The sequence below is a fragment of the Erinaceus europaeus genome, chromosome 5, assembly GCF_950295315.1.
Source record: "Erinaceus europaeus chromosome 5, mEriEur2.1, whole genome shotgun sequence".
NCBI lineage: Eukaryota > Metazoa > Chordata > Mammalia > Eulipotyphla > Erinaceidae > Erinaceus > Erinaceus europaeus.
The window spans coordinates 50,316,312-50,336,105 of NC_080166.1; the positions used below are offsets into that span (position 1 = coordinate 50,316,312).

The following is a 19,794-nucleotide window of genomic DNA, read 5'->3' on the forward strand; positions in this document are numbered from 1 at the left end:
CCAATCTGTCTCCCTTCCCAAAATACATAGGGAAGTTATTTGTATAAGTTTAAAAGTCATTACTTGCTATCTCTAAAAGGGATGACTATTTTATTTAATTATTTTGGATAGGAAAATTGAGAAGGAAGGGGGAGACAGAGAGGAACAGAGACACCTGCAGTACTGCGTCACTGCTTATGAAGCTTCCCCCTATAGGTGGGGAACAGGGACTTGAATCTGAGTGCTCCCACACTGCAACATGTGTGCTCTACCAGATGTTGCCATTGCTTGGCCCACCCCCACTGCACAAAGCCTATTGAAGGCGAGTTGGGTGGTAGTGCAGCGGGTTAAGCACAGTTGGTGTGAAGCGCAAGGACTGGCATAAGGATCCTGGTTCGAGCCTCAGGCCCCCCCCCCCCACTTGCAGGGGAGTTGCTTCACAGGTGGTGAAGCAGGTCTGCTCTATCTCCCTTTCTCTATCTTCCTCTCCTCTCTCCATTTCCCTCTGTCCTATCTAACAATGATGACATCAATAACAACAACAACAATAACTACAACAACAATAAAAAAACAGTAAGGGCAATAAAAGGGAAAATAAATATGAAAAATGTTGTTTTTAAAAAAGCCTACTGAAGATAGCAACTATCAAGTAGGCATTAAACCAATTTCAAGAATTCTTTGTTCCAGAGACACCATAAAGGAAAGCACAGTGGACACCACACAGCGGTCAGTCACTCTGTCGGTATTAAGAAACACCTCCACTCATCCCCACGCCATGCCCATCCCCATCCCCATCCCGGGCTTCCGTGAGACTGTCTGAACACTACTTGTTTAGGGTACAACCAGTAATCATTTCCTTCGGTTCTCTTCCATCTGTTTATCAACCCAAACTAAAATTAAATGTAACACCTGTAAAACACTGTGTGATGCCTGCACATACAGAGCGACTACTTTAGACCTCCCTTGCTTTCTTTTTCTTTCATTCTAGTTCTGGGCATCCTTGAGTCCCAGTGAAGCCCTTGGGAACTTAAAATGGCTTAAAATGAGGTTTCACAGACCTCATTAATTTCTGTGTGCTGTCACTTTAAGGTTAGAAATGGTGAAAAGAAACTATCCCCAGTTTGTCTGTCTTCATTTTCACTCTCTTTCACCCCTCCCCGCCCCCCGCATTTACCATGAAGATACTCTCTAGAGATCTCTGATCTAGCAAGGAAACTCTAGTTAGATGACAGTTTCTTAAAGATAAGTATGATGCTAATTCTTAGGAATGGAGAAAACTTGAGAGAATGTTTCTCAAGTTGTTGTGAGGGAGAGGCTTCATCATGCCAATGCTCTGACATTCCTATGAAGTGAGAAATGTAGCTACCAATGGAATAATGTAAATTAAAAAGGTAGCTTAAGGGGCCGGGTGGTGACAAACCTGGTTGAGTGCACATGTTACAGTGTGCAAGGACTCAAGTTCGAGACCCTGGTGCCACCATACTTGGGGAAAGCATTGCACGAGACGAAGCTGTGCTGCAGGTGTCTCTCTGTCTCTCCCTCTCTACCACAACCTTCCCTCTGAATTTCTAGCTATGTCTAGCCAATAAGTAAATAAAAATAATAATCATAAGATAGCATGAAAGAAAATGATTAAAACCCAATTAAGTATATAAATATTTCTACCAGAATACTACATATATCAGGTTGCTGGAAAAATCATGGTGGGGAGCCGGTAATGGCACACCAGCTTCACTGCACACATTACGGAGCTCAAGGACCCAGGCTCAAGCTCCTGGTCCCCACGCACAGGCGGGAAATTTCACAAATGGTGAAGCAGGGCTGCAGGTGTCTTTGTCTCTTTCCCTCTCTCTATCTTCCCCTTTTAATTTCTCTGTATCTCAATCCAATACTAAATATATATTTCTTCCAAAGTCATGATGTGTTTTTCTATTAAAAATGTAGCATGACTTTTCCAAACGGCCAATATAATATAGACGGTATATGAAGATCTCCTATAATAAACAGCAAAGTATGTATGTTCTTTTCTCTTTTTCTCTCAGAAAAGTAAAATTAAAATACTGGACCCAGGAGGGGGGCTCAGCAGTAGAGCACATACATAATAACATGAGTTTAGGGAGTCGGGCAGTAGCGCAGCGGGTTAAGCGCATGTGGCGCCAAGCGCAAGGACTGGCGTAGGGATCCTTGTTCAAGCCCTCAGTTCCCCAATTGCAGGGGGTCACTTCAAACGGTGAAAGGTCTGCAGGTGTCTGTCTTTCTCTCCACAGTCCTCTCTCCATTTCTCTCTGTCCTATCCAACAATGACAACAATAATAATAACTACAATAATAAAACAAGGGCAACCAAAGAGAATAAATATTTAAAAATTCAGCACTGAATTAAGAAAAAAAGTTTCCTAACATAAGTCAATAGTTTTTTTCTTTACTATTCTTCCTCATATAGTCTACTAAATGAGTCCTAATAGCTGCAGTCAAGAGAAAGCTTGCTAGAGTATTACAGAGAAAATATTTATCATATGCTTGCTTACATATTAGTGTACAGAACCACAGATGGTCTTTTAGCTAACTTCTGGCCCAAATTAAAAATTACTCTGCCTACTTAAAGAAGTAGAGAACAAATCCTCCTTATCCCCAGAGCAAAGCAAAATCCAGAGGCCTCTAACCCAAGAACACAGAGGTCTCAGATTTGAGACAAAAAGCAGCAGAAACACACAACAGTGAAAGAAACCAGGCCCTGATAATGAGGACCCAGCAGCAGATAGGCATTGTAAGATCAGTGCTGGAGGAAAGCAAAGTCTCCTGAACACCACAATGGACAAAGCCTCTGTATTTAGGAGTTCTGAATAACAAGAGGGGGTGCAGAGACTGAGTCAAAACCACACAACTCTGTTCCCAAGCAGGACAGGCTAGGTCAAGTGCAGCGGAGATCTACAGAGCCTACAGAACACATGAGATAAACAAGATAAATCATTAGGACTTGGTTTGGAGCAGGGCAGAGGCAACAACCTACTAATAAGGGTCTTCATGGACTCCAGAGCAAGGACGAGAAAAACAGAACAAACTTCAAAGCTGCTAGGTATCTGTGTTTTATAATAAATAAGCTTGTTTACAATGTAGTATGTAACACAATTCTCAATAACATTTGGAGAATATATACTAATGTTTTGTTTTCCCCGCAAACATGGTTGTACCACTAGATTAAGTCAAAAAGCTCACTGCCATCTACGTGAGCATCACCTGCTTGGAGTAGACATGTGTGTTACAGTCTTCTTTTCCCTAAGCAAGCTATGAACATGGTGTCTGGTTCAGTGGTTAAATCTTTCAAATCACTGACATCTGAGTTCAAATTCTTGTTTTGCTGCAGTGAGTAACCTCAGGTATATCATCTAGCCTCCTTAAAAATATATGTATCAGCTCTAAAATCAAGGTTAATTATGACACTTAATTCACAGGGTTGCAGTAAAATTAAATAAAATAATGCATGCATTAAGTGCTTAGCACATTTATCAGTGCCTGGTAAATAAATGTTGACATCTGACTGGAAAAAAAAATCAAAAGTATAGGTCCTGTGAAGTCTATTATTTCTCCTCTTTAAAGTTAGATTATAAGGTCAGAAAAACAATATTTTTATAACGAGCCTGGCAATTTTATAGTTTCCCTGATTGAGCTTATTCCTGTTTTGGAACACCTGATATTAAATTCCATTTTTCCAAAAGACTGTACTAATATGTGAATAAATAAACCTATCAAAGTGCTCTTCGTTTTGGTTGTTCTAATTCCTCATGTCTCCTAAGAGTTGGACATGTCTACTGTCTCTCTGCTACCAGCAGCATCATTAATATGAAGTAGACTATTCCTGTGGATGTAGTGCTTAATATACTGATCGACCATAGCAAAACTTATAGAAAAGCTAACTAGAAGGCATGAATGGTTTAAGTAATATTCTACTTATGCACAGGGAAGACAAATTGGCCAGGTGGTTCACAGGATTAAATATACACTTAAAAACTATCTGGAAGTTTCCAAGTCTTTTACTAACAGCAAGTGGGATCTGGGGACTGCTGTTTTCTCTATAGAACTAGTAAAGAGGAAACTGTGTGTTAAAGCACAGTGGAATGCCTTCTTTTTCTTTTTTCTTTTTTTGCTTCCAGGGTTATTGCTGGGGTATGGTGTTTGCACTACGAATCCACTGCTCCTGGAGGCAATTTTTCCCCTTTTGTTGTCGGTATTGTTATTGTTGCCATTTATGTTGTTGTTGGATAGGACAGAGAGAAATGAAGAGAAGAGGGGAAGACAGAGAGGGGGAGAGAAAGATAGACACCTGAAGACCTGACCTGCTTCACCACTTGTGAAGCGACTCCCCTGCAGGTGGGGAGCTAGGGGCTCAAACTGGGGTCCTGATGCTGGTCATTGCGCTTTGCGCCAACTGCACTTAATCCGCTGCGCTACCGCCCGACTCCCGGAATGCTTACGTCTAATACTCAGCAAGTAGAGCTAATCTTGGTCATTCACTAATCACCATTAACTCCAGAATATGAAAAAAGTTTGAATTAGAATTTACTACAGAAACTAAGTAAGGGACTCAAATCAGTGGGGGAAATTAGTAAGCTAATAGGTTACAGAGAGTTCAATCATCATTTTCCCAGAAAACTCACCAGAAGTATCTCCAAAATAGTGTCTACTATGAAACTCTACTTCTGTTTATGTACAGTGGGCCTTTTAGAGGAATTCTATAGAAAGTGATAGATTTAAACATATATTGGTATTTTAAACATATAATGACATAGATTGAAAGTGATAGATTTAAACATATATTTTTATCACTAGTCAGGAATAACATTGTGGAAAAGGGAGATAGCATAATAGTTATGCAAAGACTCTCATGCCTTTCACGCTATATACCAGAGTTGAGAAGTGATCTTGGGGAGGGGATAATATTGTTAATATTGATAATATTGTTGAGTGCAGAGAAAACATACAGAGATTAATATTTGCATTTGGGAATCCAGGGAGTGAGATGGGACAGCAATCTGCATTTATGGAGAGTTAGTTTTTAGTGTTTTGCAATAAATGTAATGCCAGTGGGTGGGCTAAATTCTCTACTATTAAACAGAATTCGCCTATTCCCACGTGCTCTTAATCTGTACACCCAATCTACCCATCACAGCACCCTTTTAGGAATATCATAGCTGTTACTTAATAAGTGGCTGAAGTAATCCTTCAATGTAATTCAAACTAGAGAAAAACTGTGAGCTACTTCTATTTCTGAGAATTAGGTATCCAAAATATATGCTTCAAAACGAATTTTGAAATATATTATCTTGTTTTTGTTTGATGAATGACAAAGTTCAAAAGATCTAGTGTCTCACAAAGACAGTCTAGTCTCTTACCTCTAAGAAATAGGTTTCACGTGCTAGAAAGCAAACATGACTCAGCTCAAAAATAAATGAATTTTAAAATTACAAATTCTTTTAAGGGGGAGATGAATTTTACAATAGTTGAAAATAAAAATTTATGAGTTTTCCCTGTGATAACACTGTAATTAAACCTCATTTGACTTTCTCTCTCATGACATTGACTTTAATTAGGACTTAACAGACTGGCAGTTAAAATCTATAGTTTTATGAAGCAAAGTAAAATTATAGCCTAGCAAGACATTTAAGGAAAGAGACCCATCAACTCGGATAAGAGGTTACCATATATACTCACCCCTTTAGACCCCCACAGTAATTAAGTTTGCTGAACAGACAGCCATTAGGCCTAACAGTAGGTATGCTTGCTACCAATCAGCACCGTGTTCTTTGAAATATAAGGGTTAGTTCTACTCTCCAGAGAAATTTGTGTACCATGAGTAAAGAATAGATGTTTTTTCTATAGTTCAAATTTGTAGCCTTGATATAATGTACGGCCTCTACCAACATTATAATTTTTCCTCCAAAAGGTGTAATATATACATTCTCTTATAGTTGCTTGTGATGCAACAACACTTCTCTTGAAAAGACTGCAATGTGTTGAGGAAAATGAACATCATGAAAAGAAAGTGAAATTATATTTGAAGAACTGATCTTGGCAAAAGAAAATGGGTCTGCTGGTGAGATGTAGTAAACAGGATTTTAGTACTATGATCTGTATCTATTTCATACTATATTATGAAGATGAAGGAGTCTCTATCTCTCTCTCTCTCTCTCTCTCTCTCTCACTCTCACACACACACACACACACACACGCCCCAACACTAACCAAATAATTATCCTAGCCACTTATTTTAGAAAAGAACTGAGAACTATCAATCCATTAGTCAGAGAATGGCCAGGGCTTGTTGCTACCCCCAAGGAAGCATGTATATTTCTGCAAGAGGGAAAAAGTTAGATGAGTATGGTAATTACAAAGTATGAAAATTTAAATTTAACAAGTCACATATAAAAGTATAAATTGTGGGGAGAGGTATATGTGATTCTATAAAAAAAGAAATTAAATCTTGTAATCTGGCTAGCAATCACATGCCTCCAAATTCCTCTGCCAGGAAGCATGGCAACTTGGCAAAAATGCACTTACTTGTACATTTTCATCATTAAGGTTTCCAAGCCAGAAATCTTTTTTCTTCTTCCTAGTGTTTGGTTATTGCCAGAAATGGACCCATCGAATTCACCAGTGCTAAGGAGTTAAGCATCTGAGATTTAATTTAACAGTTTCAGCTTTTATTAAGCTGTCACAGAGCGGCCCCACTCTGATAACAGTAGCTGCTCCAATTATGGCTTGGTTTAGGGTTGACAAGTATAATGATTCATTCGTGGCACATGAGAAGCAATAAAAGGTTGTTTTGCATTACAGCTTTAAAAATGTGGGCACTTTTTTCATTTAATTTGTCACTTAGCTTTTGCTAAGAGGACATTTAAATTGCAGTAAAAGGCAAATGGGGCTTTTAGTTTAAATGTAATCCCCATATTTAAATGATCTGTAATGGTGCAGTGTCGGAGTGGGAACACTATTGTCTCACAGTGGGTCCTGATGGTGACATGTGACATTTGTATTCAGGTCCTGTATTATCCATGTGGCTAAAGGGCTTCCAATTTCATTTCACAGCCAGAAGCCTGCAGAAAACACCAATTAACTTGCAGATCCCATTTGCCGACAAAACTCAGCCTCTTCTCAATGTCTGGCATCTGGCAGTGCTCAGCATTTAATTCCAAAGCAGGGCCTTGAAGCAATGTGAGTCCTGTGTAGGGGCACCAAGTCAAATTCCCCCATTTTATTAAGTAAAAATCCTTCGTTTTTGTAGTCCAGAAGCAACTTTTAGTTAATTTTAGGCGAATGAGTATTAAGGTGTCATAACTACTGTTATTTCTCCATAAAATTCTTCATAGAACTTTGACTCCATTAAAATGGCAAGTGACCTTTGCTTGCCACAGAATACAGAGATTTTATAGCAGATTAGCAATGAGAGAGGTGGGATGGGGTGGGGTATGGATGGGCTTTATAAAAAACAAAACACAAGAGCAAAAAGATGTGTTCTTCATTCTAAACTAAAATCTGGGAAGTCAAAAGTGTCTGACACATAAGTAGACGTAATCTGGCCAGTCTACAAGTTCTAGTCTAGTACTAGTCTGTCAGAGTAGTCTCTCAGAGACTACTATAATATAATCAGAATCAATTAATGGAAACTCCCACTAATGAGAATTTAAGTTTTGACTGAAGGTTGAGGTATGTTTTACAGAACCTGGAAAAGTCAGATGTGATCAATGAATTAAAGAACAACTTTTATTTGACTATATCACTTGTACTTTTTGTAACCAAAACATTTAGCTTATCTCTGATTGTTAATTTGCAATTTTATGTTTAAGTTACAACTGTTACCTACTATTAATTCAATTATTGTCCTTAAATGATTCCCATTATAACTTAATAATAATCCTTTTTACTCATAGAAATTAGTTGAGTGAACATTTACTGTACAGTTATAAAATTAACAATTATTTGGTTGTAAAACCAAGTCAATATTCTAAACTATCTACTACTATCTCTCCATTTTCAAACATCCTTTTAACATATTGAAATTATCTACTGTAATTACAAAATAATTGGGGGAAGGGCACTACTACTTTAGTTATCTAGGAAAGCATTACATTACTATAAGATATGAAACACAAATGTCAAAGAAAAAGGTCAACAAATATCTAACAGTTGCTAAGTAGCTAACAAATTAAAAAAAAAAAAAAGAAAAAAGAAAAAAAAAGTTACCATTCACAGCCAAGTTCTGAATACACATCTTGTTATTGGCAAAAAGGAAATTTTGATGCCAAATTCTACACTAACTTGCTGTATCAACACAGGGCATACACAGTGAACTTGTGGATGTTTCTTAAACTCCCCAGGCTCCACTTCAGTTTTCACCTGTAAACAGCTCATCACAAATAGCCCTTCCAACTATTATGACCATGAGATATCTTCACACAAACAACAGTTTCTCTTGGTCTAGACTTAGATATGGCTCAAGCAGCCGGATGTAATCCATCTTTAGTCAGCCAAAAGGAAGAAAGTAAGTAAAGACATTTAAGTGTTCTACACGTGAACTGAGACTATGATCTTGTACTACCTATCTCTAGCTACAAGATAAAATCGAAAAAGGCACTGACATAGTATTTGTCAGAAATTCAATTTTTTTTAATATGGCATCTTAATAGAAATTACAATATCTATTATTTTCCTAGAAAATAGGAAACCAAGAGTTACCTCCCCTCACCAAATTGCCAGAAATTTGATGTGTCTAATGTATTCTTCATTTTCTTCCAACTCCTACTATATTTATACTTTAACCATTAGGAATTTGAGAAGAAGAAAAAAAAAGAGAGAGAGAGAGTGTGCTCAATTTGTCCCATCCTAACAAACAACAGTTTATCTAAATCTGAAACAGACAAACAGTACAACTACCCTTGATACTCATTACCTAGGCAAAGGGGAAGAAAACAGCCAGATTTTAGTTGAATTGGTAACAGTATTGTTTTAGAAAGTATTCAAATCTAATATAAAAAACATCTATTTTGAAGTAATACTGCTTTTTATCCCCAAAGATTAAGAGGCAGGTTCTTGTGCTTGCTGTCCTCAAGATCAGTTAATTTTCCTGAAACTGGAAAGATTGCTTTGTTTCCTGAAATGGCCCAAGTATCATTCTTCATATTCTTCTAACAAGTGCTTGTATGAGTAACTCTCTATAGTAATCAGCTAATCATTTTCCTTAAACGGTCACTATAGGCTTCTCCATACACAACTCAATGGAAATCCATCAGGAAACTTAATGTTTACCCAGTTCATCCCAGAGCTGTCTATATTTGTCAGTCATTGCAGTGCCTTGTTGCCTCCAAAGTGACAGGCGGGGGTCAGCCATGAATTGCTCTGTTATCAGCGTCAACATGCGGGCCCCATTCGAGTCCCTCATCTTCAACATCTCTCGCACCTAGTAGGGGAAAATACAATTTTAGAAAAAAAAAACTGTCAAAAATAGTAATATCGGCGGAGGGTAGATAGCATAATGGTTACGCAAACAGACTCTCATGCCTGAGGCTCCAAAGTCCCAGGTTCAATCCCCCGCACCACCATAAACCAGAGCTGAACAGTGCTCTGGCTTAAAAAAATTAAAAAAGAAAAAAATAACTACAACAACAATAAAAAAGAGCAACAAAAGGGAAAATAAATATATATTTAAAAAGTAGTAATACATATATATTTTTCTTTCATGGGTAGAGGTGACAGAACTAAGTGGAAGTCTTGAAATCAAATCTCTTAGAGAAACAAACGTTAAAAATTAATCTCTATCTTATATGGCAGTTTAACTTTTTTAAAAAATATATATTGTAGAATCCACAAGAAGAAAATAAGTTTAGTTAACTTCCCAATTCAATACACACACACATGGATAGCATACACATATGGATGTATATGTATTTATATGTATATAAATATGTATATACAGATTGGGGGGCAGTCTATAGAAAACAATACCAGGACAAATTATTTAGCATATTCCTGATTCTCCAGTTAATTGTACTTACCAGAGCAGTAGTTACTATAGCAGTCTATCAAGAAGTCTTTTGGGGTCTTCTAAAGTGAACTGATGTCTGTAATAGTATAATCTATCCTTCAGATATTTTTTTTGGGGGGGGGGTTTATTTAAGGAAACAACTTTATCGAAATATAACAGACTGTCCTGGAGCTACACTTGCCAAGAGACCCAACCTACTAGGGAAAGAGAAGGGCAGACTGGGAGTATGGATCGACCAGTCAATGCCCATGTTCAGCCGGGAAGCAATTACAGAGGCCAGACCTTCCACCTTCTGCACCCCACAATGACCCTGGGTCCATGCTCCCAGAGGGAGATAGAGAATGGGAAAGCTATTGGGGAGGGGATGAGATATGGAGATTGGGTGACGGGAATTGTGTGGAGTTGTACCACTCCTATCCTTCGGTTTTGTTAATGTCTCCTTTCTTAAATTAAAAAAAAAAAAAAGCACCAATTTATATTCACAAGAGCTGTATGACTTCTTTATGTCTCACCAATTCCTTTTAACATAAAGAGCAGCACCACACATCTATTCACTAAGATGGGACTGTTTTTTGCACTGTTTTTGCATGAACAAGGCTACAGGATGAAGAACCCGTTTGCTCTAAGTGATGGATATAAGAAACAGAATTGTGACATATGTAATTCAGCCTCTCAAGTCAGAAACTCAAGTTGGAACCTCAAGTTCTGACTATTACTTTTGTGCTACATTCCAAAATAAAAAAGAAATAAAATATTCTAATGAAAAGAAACAAACACAAGCCGAATGTTCTCTACTGGAAAATGCAAAATGCATGGATCCATTCAAAAATAGGTGCACTGCTAAGTGTTCAAGAAGTAAGCAAGACCAGTTTTTCCTGTAGGAGATAATTAAAATAAGATCATAGAAAGTAGAAAAGGAGGTAGGGGAAATTCTACTCTTCTAGATTCCCTTTACGTGAAAGGCAAATGAAGAGTAAAAAAGCAGATCTTCAATAAAACACGCCAAACCCCAACATCAATACATCCTGCCTCAGGCCTACACTATGACAAGCAATAAAACTCCCTCACAGACTTTAGAATTAGAGCTTTGTAAAGAATTCAAGAGCATCTCTACACTGAATCACTAGAGTTATGAAATGGAGGGTTACTTTAATAGCCTTAAAAAGAGATTTTATTGCCAATACAGACACACTAGAAGTCACAAACAAATGAAGACTGGAGGAAAGAAGGTTGTCAATTACTGCTCATATGGTAAAGAATTTTTTATTTTTCACTGACCATTTAGTCTTCTCAACAACTATAGAAAGTAGGCAGGATTATAATCTCTGAGTCATGAATCCTAAAATCAAGTTTCAGAGAAGTTAAGTAACTTGCACAAAAGATAAAATGAACAAGTGGAATCAAAACGCAGATCTTTCTTAAGGGTTATGCTATTTCAAAATTAGATGTTGCCCCAATGCATATGTAATATGCAAGTCATAGACAGCACCTGTAGGCCAGTCTAACACGCCCACACTGCTTCTACATTGTACTACACTGACTCAAGACTATGAAACACTTCCAGTTTAATATACCAAAACTTCTTTCTATTCTGTATTATTCTATACTGGGTTTCATTTAGTGTTCATTTCCCCAATAGATTTCTTTTTCTTTTCTTTCTTTCTTTCTTTCTTTCTTTCTTTCTTTCTTTCTTTCTTTCTTTCTTTCTTTCTTTCTTTCTTTCTTTCTTTCTTTTTAAAAGATCTCTTTGACTCCCTGCAGGTGGGGAGCCAGGGGCACAAACCAGGATATTTACGCCCTTTGGGCCACCTGCGCTTAACCCACTGCGCTACCACCTGACTTACTCCAGGTACGTTTCTAGTATATTATACAGTCAGCAGTATCAGTGAAAATAAACACTTTTAGAAACCAGAACGATTAATCAACAATCATCTACAACCTAATGGTAAATTAATTTCAGACTGCTGGCTCTGAGGCATCACAACTGAGTCAATGATTTAGTATTACTGAAAAGGCACTTTATACACTATGTAGAATTATGCTTATGTTACTAAAAGTTCTATATAATGCAACAGACACAGCTTCTGTTCACAAAGAACTTATTAGCAAAATAATTTTGCTTCTGAAATAATCAAGTTTTGGTCAAGGAAATTAACATTTACTAAGGTCTATCATTCAACTTCACACTTACAATAACTTTGGGAGATATGCTATTATTAACTAATTTTATAGATGAGGGAACAGTTAAATAACTTGTCATAGGCCATGTTTGGTAAAATATAGAACTTAAACACAAGTCTACATTAGGCAACTTTATGCTTTTGAATCTAATTTAAAGATACTGAAATAATGGCTGGGGAGATAGTATAATGGTTATACAAAAAAACTTTCGTACCTGAGGAACCAGAGGTCCCAGGATCAATTCCCAGCCCCACCATAAACCAGAGCTGACCAGTATGCTCTGGTAGAAGAAAAAAAAGTACTAGGTAAGATATTGACAGAATTAAATTACATATATAAGGCATACCTTAAGGACTATACTAAAGTTATACCCTGCTTGAGAAAATTTACTTAAATAAAGAAAAAACGAAAGTAAGGGAAAAAAGACCTGAAAAAAACGGTACTTAAATACCATCAAGCTACCTAAGTTTAGTGCTGAAAAGTTTTTTAAAATTGAAAGTGTTACAATTTTACTAAAAGGAATTAAAAGACAAAAGTGTCTCACCTCTTATCGCAAGTTGACAAGCAAATTTAATGCTTGCATTACAACAGAAGTTTCTAATTAACTTAAATTCTAGCCTTAAAAAATAAAAACAAACAAGTATCCTATAGTAAACATGATCTTATATAAATACTGTTAGTATTTAGAATATTTCTTTAAAAATAAACATTCATACCTTTGCAAAAAGCAAATTAAGCTGCTTCCCTGATCCGTGGTACCCGCCCTGGGAAAGGAACAGTTTAACCTGTTCTTGAACCTGCTCTTCATCTAAGTGCCAGCAGTTTTCATCATCTATACTAGCACCTGCTGTTGGATCAGGAGCACCTAGAAATAGAAAGAAAAAAATAACACATATGCTATATTAAAACTGGGCTAATAGCACTGATAATAAACTTGAATTAAGATGCTATACTTTTTACCTGGACACGTCTTAATACAATCTCAATATCTACACACACACACACACACACACACACACACACACACACACACACACACACACATACATTCTCTCTCTCTTTCTCTCTCACTCTCTCTCTCTCTCTCTCTTTCTCTCTCTCTCTCTCTCTCTCGTATGGCTAAACATAAATACAAGAATTATTCTTTTTTTCGCCCCCTAGGCCTTTCCTGATGTGTGCTAAGCTAACATGGAGATTTACTTGAAACTAAGAGATTTCAGAGAATATAACCTTAGAGATGAGATTCCAAGTTCACTAAAGAATTAAAAAAAACAAACCATAAAGATATTTCCTTGTATATCTACATTGTTTTTAAAGCTTTACTATGTAGACTACACAAGAAAAATATTTTTCAAACGACCCAGAAAATACAAAACGGGTTGGCTGACAGCGAGTTCAGCGAATGCACAGGCTACTATGTACACGCATCTCAGTTTAAGGCCCTGGTCCCTACCTGCACGAGGGTGAGCAGTGTGACGCTTCATGAGAAGTGAACCAGTGCTTCGGGTGTCTCTCTTCTTATCTCCCAATCATTTCTCTGTCTTTTAAAGTATCTATTTACTTATCTGATAGGATGCAGAAAAATAAAGAGGGACAGGGGAGAAAGAGAAGGAGAGAGAGAGACACCTGCAACACTGCTTCACCACTTGAGAAGCTTCCTCCCCTGCAGGTGGGGACCAGGGTCTTGAACCTGGGTCCTTACACATTACCACGTGTGCTCAATCAGGTGTGCCACCACCTGGTCCCTTGCCCCTCCTTCTCGATTTATCTGGAAGGGAGGGAGGAAGGAGGGAGGGAGAGAAGGGAGGGAGGGAGGGAAGGAAGAGAGGGAGATGGTCAGAGGGAGAGGGGGAGGGAAGAAAAGGGAATGGGAGAGGAAAGAGGAGGATGGGAAAATGTTGATGCTGCCCTGAATAGTGAATTCTTCATGCAGGCACTGGGCCCCAGCAATAACCCTGGTAGGTATAATAGTAATAACAATAACATGGACCCAAGTAAACTCAAAAAAGAGTCTTTCTTTACTGTATTAATCTAAGAAGCGTCCACCATTATCTGCTACTGTATACGCTACATGCTCACATAAGTCTTCTGTTACAGAAAACTGAAGATTGAAAAGGGAAACCAAGCCACTTGGGAACAGGCAACGCAGCTGTTGCAGTTAACCAGGTTATAGTATCACCTTGCTGAACTACACACAAAAAGGTAACAGCTATATAATAAATACCATGTGTATAGATTTAGAAATCCAAAATTATCCAGACAATAAAGCAAATAAAATCTATGCTTCATTCCTTGTCAGTAAAATTAAATGGTACACAAGTTCTAGAACTCCTAAGTATTGCCAAAAAAATTAAATCAACAGTGTTTCATCTCATCGTCTCTTAAAAATGTATAGGTAGAGATTTCACCTTACTCTCACTGTCTTCTGATCTAATTCAGGCTCAGCTGGCTGAAGAAACTAACATCTGCTTAGAACCAGGAGGTCTATGAGTCCCTGGGAAAAACACACTATCCTAAGGAACAGCATTTACATCATAGGGTTGGAAGAAAAAAGAGTCAGAATTCATATGTGAAGAAACATTAGCCAATAAATCCCTAAAATAAGAGAGAAGATCTGTGAAGTCCTCTGATGAGGGGTATAAGCATTCACTCATCCATTCCACCACTAAAAAAAGCCTGAATCACAATTTAGTATTTAGTTTAGTGACTTTTAATTTTTAAATCTTTTTAATGAGGGGGTTAATGCTTTATAGTATAATTGACACATGAGTATATTATGCACCAAGACCTCAAAGTTCACTTCCAAACCTCCCTTCCCTCCTCTCCACAGTCCTTTGCTTTAATGCAACACACCATGCACAGGGCACATTTCACTTTGTGTTCTCTCTCTTTTAACCAAGTTCCAAAATAAGAACTATAATAGGCTCATACACCTATGTATCTTTTGGGTTATGTGATTGAAAGTATGTATGACCTGAAACAAATGCATGATGAAAAAACACCCTTAACAAACAAACAAAAAAAAAGGTTTCATATGGGGCCGGGTGGTGGTAGACCTGGTTGAGCGCACATGTTGCAATGTGCAAGGAAGGACCCAGGTTCGAGCCCACCTGCAAGGGGCAAAGCTTTGGTGTAGCAGAGATACAGGTGTCTGTTTTCCTCTCTGTCTCCCCCTTCCAATTTCTGACTGTTTCTATCCAATAAATATAATAAAAAATTTTTAAAAAACCGGTTTCATAATCTTTTTCATCCTTTTTTTTAAAGATTTTACTTATTTATTTATTTGAAAGATTGGGGAGAGTAAGAAAGAACCAGATATCACGCTGGTACATGTGCTGCCAGGGATTGAACTCAGGACCTCATGCTTGAGGGTCTAGTGCCTTAGCCACTGTGCCACCTCCTGGACCACCTCTGTTTCATTCTTAAACACAGATCTGTTGGGGCTGAACAGTGGGACACCAGGTAGGAGGCACATACTGTATCAAGTACGAGGAACTGGGTTCAAGCCTTTGGTCACGACCTGTAGGAAGAAGTAAGTAGTGCTGCAGGTGTTTTTCTTGCTTCCCCCCCATTTTTCTGTCACATATAATGGGGGGCTAGGCAGTGTCACACCAATTTAAGGACACACGTTACCATGCGCAAGTACCAGGTTCAACCCACCCCACCACCTGCAAGGGGACAGCTTCATGAGTGGTGAAGAAGGGACTGCAGGTATCTATCTCTTCCCACCCCCCTCAATTTCTCTCTGTCCTATTAAATAAAGAAAAACAGGGATTCACGCAGTAGCGCAATGGGCTAAGCACACGAGGCACAAATTGCAAGGCTTGCATAAGGATCCCGGTTCGAGCCCCCGGCTCCCCACCAGCAGTGGGGTCGCTTCACAGGCCAGGCGGTGAAGCAGGTCTGCAGGTGTCTTATCTGGAGCTTTCCCCCTGCAGGCAGGGATCAGGGGGCTTGAAACTGCAGCTTTGCGCACTGCAATGTGTGCACTTAACCAGGTGTGCCACCACCTGACCCCATGAACAATGCTTTCTAGCACTTAGCCAGTTTTCCATTATCAAGCAATTAAGTACTGAGAAGGGATAAAACAAAAAACTTGAGAGGGAAGAAAAGCATGCAAACACCTCCTTCCTGAGGGAATTTTTAACATAGAGGCAAAATCTCCTCGTTTACATGATCTCTTTATCGGACTTTGTTTTCAATGCTCCCTAGTTGAGAGTAGAGCATGATCCCCATTCTACAGAAGATTTGGAGAGGCTATGGTGTGTCACCATCATAAGCAAATATGAGTACAGCAAGGACAGGAGTGTCAACCCTAAGTCAAAAATAGATCTAAGGAAGGATGGAAGGACACTGAGATGTTTGTAGGCATTACTTAGGATGCTTTTTTTTTTTTTTTAAGAGGAAGATCTACTGACATACATAAAGAGTTAAGTACTGGAACCACATCTATACTCAAAAGGGATTCAGTTCCTAATCCATCCCATACCCTAATTCAAAGGAAAGCTACTGACAAGTACACAAACAACTGCACAAAGACAGCTTAATTAATGAAAAGACAATTTTGCCAAAGAACTAAACTACAGGGTCTAAATTTTAAAGTTTTTTTGGTAATGCAATGTCTTGCTAAAAATTCTCTTAGGAAAACTACAGGTTTCTGATTTTCTACTCCAACTATCCCTTGATAAAATAAGCTAAATATTGCAATGTCTATCTTCATAGTATTTTTTTTTGCAATATTTTATTACGTTGTTCTCTATTGGTTCAGTCCCAGAAGAATATGTGTGAGGGTTGAGAGTTTCCTGTGCTGAGACAGAAGCCAGGCTACCACTTGCTGCTTGGGTCAAAACCCTTATGAAACTTGGATCTTTCCATTTGTGAAAGACATATACAAATATATTAAGTTGAATGAATTTGGTTTGGAGTCAATCCCAGTCTTCCCCTTGGCCTGAGGGTAAAACTGTCAGGGTACATGCAATCCATTTTTTTAAATTCTATCATTATGAGAGGAATGCTAGATGGAATAATCTAGGAATAATTTTCCTCTGACTTGAATTACACAGTGCATTTTTCCAAAAAATCTAATGGGTTTTAAAATACTATCATATTTAAAAAATATAATAGCTTTAAAATTTTCTTTAAAGGATCACTTAATTTACATGTGTATCAGATTTTGTCTTACCCAATTGAAATATCTGCGAGATGTATAATACATGGAAAATATTCCACAAATTTAGAAAAAAAGTTGTATTTATTTTGGGGGAGAGAGAAGATTTTTACTTTACCTAAAATAGGCCTACTATCTACAAAACAGAGACCCCTAAATCTTTATCTTCACTAATCCAGCCTTTAGGTTCAGGATTAGTCAATAATTTGTTAACTCTTCTTTCAGCCACCAGGTTCCAGATGCTACCATGATGCCAACTGGACTTCCCTGGGCAGACGGCCCCACCAATGTGTCCTGGAGCCCTACCCCACTAGTGAAAGAGGGAGAGACAGGCTGGGAATATGGATCGACCTGTCAAGGCCCATGTTCAGTGGGGAAGCAGTTACAGAAGACAGACCTTCCACATTCTGCTCCCAACAATGACCCTGGGCCCATACTCCCAAAGGGATAAAGAATAGGAAAGCTATCAGGGGAAAGGATGAGATACAGAGTTCTGGTGGTGGGAATTGTGTGGGGTTGTACCCCTCTTATACTATGGTTGTCAGTGTTTCCTTTTGATAAATAAAAATTATAAGAAAAAAATTACAAAAGAGTTAAGAACAAATTTTCTTGAAAAGGGAAATAAGAGGCACTATCAAAGGGAAATTGCCAACAAATTGTACTACAAATAATCTATTAGGTTGGAAAATTCAGGACTCACTTTTGCATACAATAATCAAATCTATACACAAGATGAGAGTGATTGAATCAGGTGTTGCTGATGCTAGATTAGAATTCTAGGATATAGTTTTAGATACTAGTCACAATTTGGAAAACCTATATGCTGTCCAACAAATCATTCAATTCCTCATGTACCCATTTAATCAACCCAGAATTCTGTAATAAGGAAAAATTAAGTGAAAGTTATAAATCACCTCATGTGAACATGTATAAAGCATCCTCACTTTGCCATAAGAATCCAAGTACAAAAAAATTAAACACTTGAGGGTCGGTTGGTGACGCAGTAGGTTAAGCGCACAAGAAAAGGACAAGGACCAGCGTAAGGATCCCAGTTCGAGCCCATGATGAGCAAAGACCTGGGTTTCAACCCCCTGCGCCCACAATATGTACCAGCCTCTGTTCGTCAGAAAAAGGTGTCTTCCTCTATGCTACATGCCAAGGAGGTAAATGAGAAGCACAGTAGCCAACCAATATATACTCCCTCCTCAATGATTTTGCCTTCATCTTACTTGATTACTCATCTTATTTGCATTTAATTTACTTCAGAACTTCAACAAAACACCTATTCACCTACAGAAATCATTATGTATTTACATGGATGAAAATTCCAAAACATTTGTATTGTTTCCAGTGCCCATTTAAAAAACGCAGAGCATAGACAGAATGCACAACCGGTATGTCATCTCCCATTACTTACAATAAATGTATTGACAATTACATGGCACACAAATACATGTGTGTAAATGAAAAGTGATCTGAAAGCCTCATTTTCATATAATTCAACTATTCAGATTCACTAAAATACATCTAGTATATATAAAATCTTCAAGAATGATATGCTCAGATTCTAGAAGATGTTTCCTTGAGAAGCTGGTTCACGAATCTTTTTGTCAAATATGTAGGCACTGTCAAGTCAGCTGCTATCACAATCATGATAACAGCAACTGGCTGTTAGTCCTTTATCATTGCTGACCTTATGAGATAAAAATTATTGTTCATGTTTTCACAAACAAGAAAACTGAAATCTGAAAAGATTCAGTTACCTGGCCCATAGGACTAAGGAACAGGACCATTATTTTAACATAGGCTAACTTTTAAGCTCTTAAATAGTCTAACAGTGGGAAGTATGCCTAACCCAACTTGTGAGGAGAACAAGAGAATAAGTTCTTTTAGTCAACATGGAAACAATTTAGGTCAGTAAAAGGCAAGACGCACAGCTGAGGAAACTGATCATAGTTGCTAGCAATACTTGTAAATTATAAAGATTGTGGCAGTGTCATGGGAAGAAAGATTTTGAGGTGAAAAGAAAAAGGATGGAGGATTTCAAGAACAAAGGAACTTGGGTGTCTCTTGACTTAATCGAGCAAATTCTTCCCTACTTAGAGACTTCCAAATTAAGACATGTATGTTCAAAGTCTAAGTCTCATTGGCTAAAGTGAAGTGCCTTCCTGTGTGTATAGAAAAAGAATTGTCATTTTAATGTAAGCATATATTCCATTTTTAAAATATTTAAATTATATTTATAGTAGCTAGATTCAGATAAAATTGAAAATTTGAAGATAACAATTTGATAGTTAACTACAAAAGTAAAAAATGCATATGCTATTTCTTCTAGCATCGCTACTATTCATAATCTTATTTAAAAACATTTGTTCGTGGGAGTCAGGCGATGCACAGAGGGTTAAAGGCAGGTGGTGCAAAGCACAAGGACC

General features: G+C 37.8%; 1 protein-coding gene across 2 annotated transcripts in view; it reads right to left on the minus strand.

Annotated features, from left to right (window-relative positions):
- ZSWIM6 (zinc finger SWIM-type containing 6) overlaps nucleotides 1–19,794 on the minus strand; it is a 179,384-nt gene that overhangs the window by 46,954 nt on the left and 112,636 nt on the right. For both annotated transcript variants that reach the window (XM_060191302.1, XM_060191303.1), the window contains exons 3-4: nucleotides 12,912–13,060; nucleotides 9,279–9,429 (exon numbers count right to left, since the gene is read on the minus strand). In XM_060191302.1, coding sequence (XP_060047285.1) covers nucleotides 9,279–9,429; nucleotides 12,912–13,060 — 300 coding nt within the window. The remainder of the gene's footprint in view (nucleotides 1–9,278; nucleotides 9,430–12,911; nucleotides 13,061–19,794) is intronic.